At 42.8% G+C, this 8,461-nt stretch overlaps 1 protein-coding gene across 1 annotated transcript; it reads left to right on the top strand.

Annotated features, from left to right (window-relative positions):
* The first annotated feature begins 1,431 nt into the window (after positions 1-1,431).
* LOC125509172 (ASC1-like protein 1) lies at positions 1,432-6,353 on the top strand. The gene is made up of 6 exons (XM_048674080.2): positions 1,432-1,921; positions 4,800-5,026; positions 5,122-5,277; positions 5,362-5,547; positions 5,668-5,852; positions 5,947-6,353. The coding sequence occupies exons 1-6, from the start codon at positions 1,760-1,762 to the stop codon at positions 5,976-5,978; spliced, it is 948 nt and encodes a 315-aa protein (XP_048530037.1). The 5' UTR covers positions 1,432-1,759; the 3' UTR covers positions 5,979-6,353.
* Positions 6,354-8,461: the final 2,108 nt, after the last annotated feature.

An 8,461-nucleotide genomic window follows, 5' to 3' on the forward strand; every position in this document is an offset into this window, starting at 1 on the left:
GGGATTCGAGTTGTATCATATTAGTAGAGAAGCCAATGCTCTCGCTCACAAATTAGCTCGGCATGCTCTGCTTTTAGGCATGGGCGATGTAACTTTCAGTTGTATCCCTGAATTTCTGAGTGACGAGATGCACTCAGACTATGTACGATGGAGGAATGAATAAATGTCGTTAAGGGCCGTACTTCAAAAAAAAAAAGGAAGTAGTAGTACCTATTAGTCAACCAGGCGCGTTAAAAATCTCTCAGGGCCGCAGCTTAATTTTTTAAGAAAACTTCTAACCTATGCATCTTCAAGCATGCTAGTATAATGAACATCATAAAAAAAAATTATTCCAAATTCGTAGACCACAACATGCGCCTTGTACGCCGTGCATGGAGTGGAGCTCACATCCGGCGACCCAGCGCACGTCTCGTGTTCAATTTGCCGTGATTAACTGCCGTGGTTAATGGCACGGCTGCTGTCTTCCTATTATACATCAGTTATCACGATATTAACTACATGGGCGATTAATATTGCAGGAGTAATTCTTTAATTAATTTCTTATTTAATTTTTTAATTACTTGATTGGACCAACCCCACAACCATTGTGATGATATTGTACATTCCAACAATGTGAGCATAACACAAACCAGCCGGTGGTTGCATGGTTAGGTGGATAGTAATATCTCAGTTCATCAAGATTAAAGTTTTGGTTCTCGTATTTATTTCTAAATTTATTTTAGGACTTTCGATGATGTGCATTTAATGGGAGAAGACGTTCTCATCGACTACGAGTTGTCTTTGGTGACTTCATCAATCTCAAGTGATATATCGGCTCGATCTTTCGGAGATGCTCATGAGGTAGGGTGTATGTTCATAGGAATGGGTGTATGCGCGTATATATAAGCTTCCGCGTCTGTATTGTGTTAAAAAAACCAGGAGAGCATACCGAAAATAACTTTTCCTTTTTATAAAACTAACAAGGCATGGAGTGAGCTTTCTTTCTTTTTGGCCACGAAAACACTCGGTGAGTTGACAAAAGCGTCCATTTTACAATTAACATAAAAAACGAGATCAATCTTCATCAATCCACATATGGGCGGACGAAAGTGACAGACTTGGTTGCAAAAAATACGACGTGCTTACAGAATCCCGGATTTAAATTCTGCGACACGGGCACACAGAGAAGCACCATGTGCCAGCGCTCAAAAAATTTAAGTCCCAAGAAAAGCTCTAAATTTTGACGAGTTTGGGCGACAACGAAATCCAGCCAGCCAGCCGTACCGATATGCCCTCGATCGGGGTCACGTGGAGACACGCCCAGCGCGGACCAGTCGACCGGAGACAAAGGGGATTTGTACCCTTTCTTTTCCCGTCGCAGACGGGATCCCGCCGCCTGGTTGCTTCTCCGTAACCAATAACGCCGCTACTAAATTATAAAGCTGACGCTCAGATCTCATCTCCCCACCCAGCCCAACCCAACCCAACCCCAGCCCCAGTGGATTCTCCAATCCCCCGCAGAAAAGGGCGCCAGTGCATCCGCTCCCGTTCCCAGCAGCAATCCGTTACCACCAAGGCACAAGATTTAGGAGGACTACTTGCTCAGCTCCACCCATACCAAATCTCCACCCCGCGGCAGCTTCGTGTTGACTCGTCCATCCTCCTCCCCGGCTCGGGAGCGCCCGTGGGCTTCTCGGATCGGCGGCGCGTCCGCTTTCCGTGCTCGGATCCAAGAAACCAGCTGGGGGCTAGGTTCTTGGATTTGGATCTCCCGCCCGCAATGGCGGCGCTCGTGGAGCTCTTCACGAGATCCTTGTCGTCCTCGACGCCCGTGGACTGGGAGGCGGAGGCCTACCCGGCGTACGGCGACTACGCCGTTCTCCCCATCCTCGTCGCCTTCTTTCCCGCCCTGCGCTTCCTCCTCGACCGGTTCGTCTTTGAGGTAAACTGCCTGGCTGCTCCCCTCTTCGGGTTTTAGTGGTTCATCGGATCCGGAATGCCCGTGCCAAGCTGCAGTTAGTTGCTGGATAAGCATTCCCCCTTGAGTTTCTTGCTTCAGTACAGTCTTTTCCATGGATCAGTTTTCTCATAAAACTGATGTAACTGTGCATGCCCTGACATGTCAATTTGTGTACTGATGTGAGCCTCTGTAATTATGGATCGAATTGTCAATCAACAGATAGAAAGACAAATAGAAGCTAGAAAATACAGCACCATAGCAATAATGTACTGCATTTTGATTGAGATTGTGCTGGATTCGGCTCGATAAAGCTGTGGTCATCGTGACTGCTTTTTGGAAAGTTACATTCGCTGTAACAAAATAATCAAACCATGGACACGTTTTTAGATGCCACTTGTTTTCCCTCTTGTTTACGGCGGTACTTTTAAACGTCTTCATACTGTGAAGTGTGTGATTCTTTGGGTTCTACTAATATTATTGGTTAAATGGCATGTGAGTAAAATTTGTTGTGCTATATTGCTAGTGAATCGAATGTGAGGAGGGACATGCTACTATCCAAATTTATCTAGAAAATCATAGAACATGTACTGGAAGCTAATAGGGATTAACATTGGGAAATATCATCCTCTCTTACTTTTTGGAATTTTCAACCAGGGGGGGGGGGGTATTTCCCCACCTTAATTCATTGCCCCACAACAAGGTTTTGCAGCCCATCGCAAGATAGGGTCCAAGTGAACAGGGGCCACAGGGGAGAAGAGATTGAGCAAAAAATAACACGTACCGACAGCACACATAGCAAGGGAGAACAAAGAGGGAAAGCACAACAATGAGCACCGTGTCAGATCCCGCTAGGGATCGACAGGGAATCAAAGTGTATTGAACCAAGAAATCAAGGAAAAAAGTATAAGAACTGAAGAACTAGAGCACTTTTGCATATATGGTGTATGTATCTGTATATTTGATATAAACCAAATTGGCTGAATACAGTTGATCGATGCCCCTCTCTCAGGTTACAAGGCCTTATATAGGCTAGGGAATTACAGTGGCTTAATTTGAAAGTAAAGGAAAGGAAAAAGCAGCAAAAGGGGGAAACAGAGATAGGCATAGATCAGGTGTTCCTCTCATCCTAGCCCTCCAATCTTCTCTCTTATCTTCTCCCACTAGTACCTGATACACTGCCGGTGTAATCACTGTTCCAAATATCGGTCAGTGAACTGCCGATATGGTCAGTTAACTGCTATTCGGACCCTTCCCGATATGAGAACGTGCTATTCGAGCCATTAACTGGTAGGCCCAGTTAATTTGTCTGACAAGCTGGTTTTATCAGCTGTCAGGCCGAATTATTGGCCTGCTACGCATTTTTTAACCCAAAACTGGCCTGTTCCCTCCCTACTTTTCAGTGTGCAGGTCTATGGCCTTCCAGATTGGCTGCAGCATCATCAGAACATCAAGGCAACACTTCTCCGTGTTGCTATGTAGCCTAGGATTGCATATTTAGGCACTTGGTACATTGCATGTTGCTATTAGCCTAGTAGATATAGATATGGCTCTAGTTAACCTACCGATATATGGGTTACCGATAAATTCAGTTAAATGGCGGATTCGTCGATTACTCCTTACTCAGCACCTTGCCGATATGGTACCAGTTACCGATATCTTGAACATTGGGTGTAATCTAATGACATCGGCCAGCCGAGAGCAAACCACTACACTGCACCGTCGACACAATCAAAAGGCTCCGCACATCCGAGACTGCACAATGCCGCGACACCACCTGTGTCGTGGGGCACATTCAAAGGGTCATGTGAGGCCGGGACGGCGCCACGGCACCTGTGTGCCTCCGGCGTAGTCAAAGGGCATCGCCTAGCAGACCAAACCCGACACTGCCATGACACTGCACCGTTGACGCAATCGAGGGCACCGCACAACCGAGACTGCACAACGCCGTGCACCACCTGTGTTGTGCGTAAATTCAAAAGGTTACGCGAGGCCGAGATGCAGTCGCAACTGCAAGGTCAACTCACCATGTCGACTAGTCGACGAGTCGCAACTGCAGGGTTGAAGAGTAGCTACCCCAGAACGACTCATCGACTCGAAAACCTTGCTGAGACGACGCCACGGCACCTGTGTGCCACTGGCGTAGTCGCAGGGCATCGCCTACCACCGTCGACCCCAGACCAGCCACATCACCACCACCCGCCCCGACCCACAACCACCAACCTCAAACATCCTCTCTTATTTAACTTAGCTGCAGCATTGCTCTTGAATCTATCTTGACTTAGGTTTACTGCTATTTCCCTCTTAACTAAGCTCAAACTTAACAAGTTGCTTCAAATGTAAATTGCAGAGTGATTATTTCTTGAGGCACTGACTTGATTATATTTCCAGTTTATGGCTTCCTTGCGTACAAAATTTTGAAAACAATGGAGCCCCCTCCAGACTCCAGTAGAGATCAGTGGATCCATTTGTGGTTTAGCAATTGCTGATGCAATAGTGGTTCAATTTTTTTATCTAACATGGTTGCAGTATGTATTATTACCAATATAATATATGATTACGCCCATCCACCATTGTAGTACATGCAGTAACTCATGTTGACATGAAAAGTAAGTCCTATTTTGATTTTTGACTCTAAATTGTCTACTGCAAAGAGAGGGGAACTGAAATAAGCCAGAACAGACCAGTTTTTTGCCAGTTTGTTATATTTGCTGTCATGTCACATTAAAACTGTATGCCGTGAGCAAATCATATGCAAGAATGGTGCAATCACGACTGGGATGGTCATTATGTAGCGTTCATGCTATTCCAGTACGCCCCTACATGCGTATATTATAGTTCTTTCATTTCATTATATTTGCAGATATTAGCAAGAAGACTTATATTTGGAAAAGGATATGACAAGCTTGCTGAAACAGACGAAAGGAGAAAGAAAATCAATAAATTTAAGGAGTCGGCCTGGAAATTTGTTTATTTTCTTTCGGCAGAGGTCCTTTCATTATCTGTAACATACAATGAGCCATGGTTTACAAACACCAGATACTTCTGGGTAGGGCCTGGTGAGCAGCTCTGGCCTGATCAAAAGATGAAGTAAGCAAGAGAAACAAGAAGCTCTTTTATTCTTCACTGCAGCATTGCTTTTACCCAAAAGGCTTCAACCTTAATTTTTCTTTTCTTTCTCCCAGACTGAAGCTTAAGGCTGTATACATGTATGCTGCTGGATTTTACACATATTCCATCTTTGCCCTTCTGTTCTGGGAAACAAGACGCAAGGATTTCGGAGTCTCGATGTCTCACCATGTGGCAACTGTTGTTCTGATTGTTATGTCCTACATTTGCAGGTTTGTACATGAGTGTAATTGCCCTTCTATACGTAATGATACACAGCATTGCCAGGTCTTGATGTTATTGCTATTTCTAAACAGATTATCTCGTGCTGGCTCGGTCATTTTAGCCGTCCATGATGCGAGTGATATATTCCTAGAGATCGGAAAGATGGCCAAGTATAGTAGCTGTGAGGGGCTAGCTGTTGTAGCATTTCTACTTTTTGTGGCTTCTTGGATCCTTCTTCGGCTAATAATTTTCCCTTTCTGGATCCTGAGAAGCACAAGGTAAACATTTGCTACAGCTTGTAGGTTGCTGTGGTGTCTGGTGCCACTCCGACTTTTTAACTCCACTAACATTTATATCGCGTTTTATTGATTGATTTGATGCTCTCGTGTCTTTTTCAGCTATGAAGTAGCTGTGATCCTTGACAAGGAGAAAAAAGAATTTTACAGCTCCGTATACTACTATCTTTTCAACAGTCTCCTGTTCTCACTTCTAGTCCTTCACATATATTGGTGGGTACTGATTTACCGAATGCTAGTCAAACAAATCCAATCCAGAGGACGTGTTGGTGACGATGTTCGATCCGGTCAGCTATTTGTCTTGCCCATTTTCTCGTTGTTAAATCTGTTTTCTTTCGCATCAGCATATTGATTTCTTATAAGCCACCTGCTATTAAACAGATTCTGAGGGTGAAGAAGACCACGAAGATTAATCTGTAGGTTGCTGGATGTTTAACTGAAGAATTATATAATGTGTTCCCTACAGGATGATACATCCATCACCCTAGCCACTGATTTCACTAGACCGCATCAATCTTTGTGTCAAACATGGCAGCCACAATTTGCAGGAGTTGGTACTACAGCTACTTGTGCTATCATATACAAAGTTGGTGTATATTTGCCCTGGATCCGTATTTGTATAAAAGAGAGCACAATAAGTTTGTTCAGTCTAGGAAGGATTAGTTGATTCATGATGCATTGACGTCGTTGTGTAATATGCGGTGGTAACTCAGTTTGCAACTTGGTGTATCTTGCATTGTAATGGGTAATCTGGATAAGAAGTTCCAAAGAAACTTTCAACATTCTTAGAGCATCTCCAGCAGTTACCCAATAAGCATCTCCAGCTGCTCCATCAAGTTTTTTGGGGTTTCTTTATGTGCTGCTTTTGCAACTTCCGAATAAACCCATCCCCAATAATTTGATTTTTTTTCTAGTTCTCTTTGCACTTGCATATAAACACAGACATCTTCATTTTATCATCGTAAGGATTCAAGTTCAAATAATTATGTTTCAGTTTCAAACCCACAATTTATGAAATTTAGATTTGAATCTCCATGACCTTTGAAATTGTACCTATATTTATTTAGTTCTAAAATTACCCATCCAAACATCTTATTTACATCTTGGCACGTGATGTTTACTTGGAGCCTTGTTTTGCATGACTGGTCTCGTTTCATCCCAAACTTCACCAAGGTTTCTGTATCAGGGACTGAAAACTGCCTTGCCTGCCAGCATATGCTATGGCCGACAGATTAGGCAGTTGGTTTCATCCCTCGTAGCGCAAAGCTGGAATGTTAACTGGAAGCATGTGCTCTTGCATGTGGTGTGTTTATCTAGTGCAAGTCAATGGAGACAAAAGGCAAGTTGAGGTTTTAGGAAAAGACAAATGTAGAGTTGAGGCCGTTTCATTCCTTTCCAGTTCCGTTTGGAAGGCCGTTTCATCATTTTGTCTGTTCATTTTTTTCAGGCACCTGCTATTGTCTATATCTGTAGCTTAATAATATCAATAATGTTACATGTCTGAGTATCTTAGTTTAATTTATCTATTTTCGTACTCAAGGGGAGTTCGTTTCTTTATATGAGCCAACTCAATGCAGTTCTATGAGACTAGATGGCCTAGTTTTCGTTACTTATTGTTTATAACTTCTTGGCTGGGGCAATGCATTGAATTTTGTCTGGTGCTGGAACTCTTATTTACCAAGGAGAGTGCAGAACTTTATGTATGCCTAATGCCTTGTCAATCACAATAGTAAATTTAGTACAACATGAGTACAAATCAGAAGTAGTAGTACAGACGTAGAAACCTGCTAATGGTCCTACATATCTCTGTAATGTAAATTGACCTCCAAGACCTATATTTAGTTCTAAAGTAAAATTTCAACCCATCTAAACGTCTTATTTACATCTTGTCATGCGATGTTTTACTTAGGACTTTGTGTTTGCATGACTGATCTCATTTCATCCTAAACTTCACCAGGGTTGTACAGGAACATCTTGTTTCTGTACAAGGGAGTTAGTTTCATCCCTCATAGCACAAAGTTGGAATGTTAACTGAAAGCCAGCACGCTTGCATGTGGTGTGTGTTTAATTAGGGTAACTCTATGCAGACAAGGCATGTTGAGGTTTTAAGAAAAGACAAAAGGGCAGAGTGGAGGTAGTTTTGTTTGGAAGGCTATTTCATCACGAACACTTGATACAAAATCTGCTTCAGTGCACTCTCCCTTTCTAAAAGTTTAAGAGGGTAATTATGTCTTTTCGCTAATCACCCTCTAATGAAGATTTAAATGTGTTGGCCTGCTCCTGATCCAAATCATATCTGGCCCAAAGCAAGCATGGACAGGTCGTTCGACAAACTATTGGTATGCTACAAACATACGGGTTAGAGCATGGTTAATAATATAGCCATAGACTTGCAAACCATGCCTCATGGGCAAGATGACTAAGACTCCGTTCTCTGGGACAATGGAGCGAGCCACTGACTTATTGGAAATAATACATACTGATGTATGCGGCCCGATGAGTGTTGAGGCTCGCGGGAGGTATTGTTATTTTCTGACCTTCACAGATGATTTGAGCAGATATGAATATATCTACTTAATGAAATATAAGTCTGAAACATTTGAAAAGTTCAAAGAATTTCAGAGTGAAGTGGAAAATCATTGTAACAAGAAAATAAAGTTTCTACGATCTGATAGTGAAGGTGAATATTTGAGTTATGAGTTTGGTCTTCATTTGAAACAATGTGGAATAGTTTCGCAACTCACGCCACCTGAAACATCACAGCGTAATGGTGTGTCCGAATGTCGTAACTGTACTTTATTAGATATGATACGATCTATGATGTCTCTTACCGATTTACCACTATTGTCTTGGGGTTATGCTTTAGAGATGGCTGCATTCACGTTAAATAGGGCAT

The sequence above is a fragment of the Triticum urartu genome, chromosome 5A (genome assembly GCF_056163025.1).
Source record: "Triticum urartu cultivar PI428250 chromosome 5A, HENAU_Tu73, whole genome shotgun sequence".
Classification (NCBI taxonomy): Eukaryota; Viridiplantae; Streptophyta; class Magnoliopsida; order Poales; family Poaceae; genus Triticum; species Triticum urartu.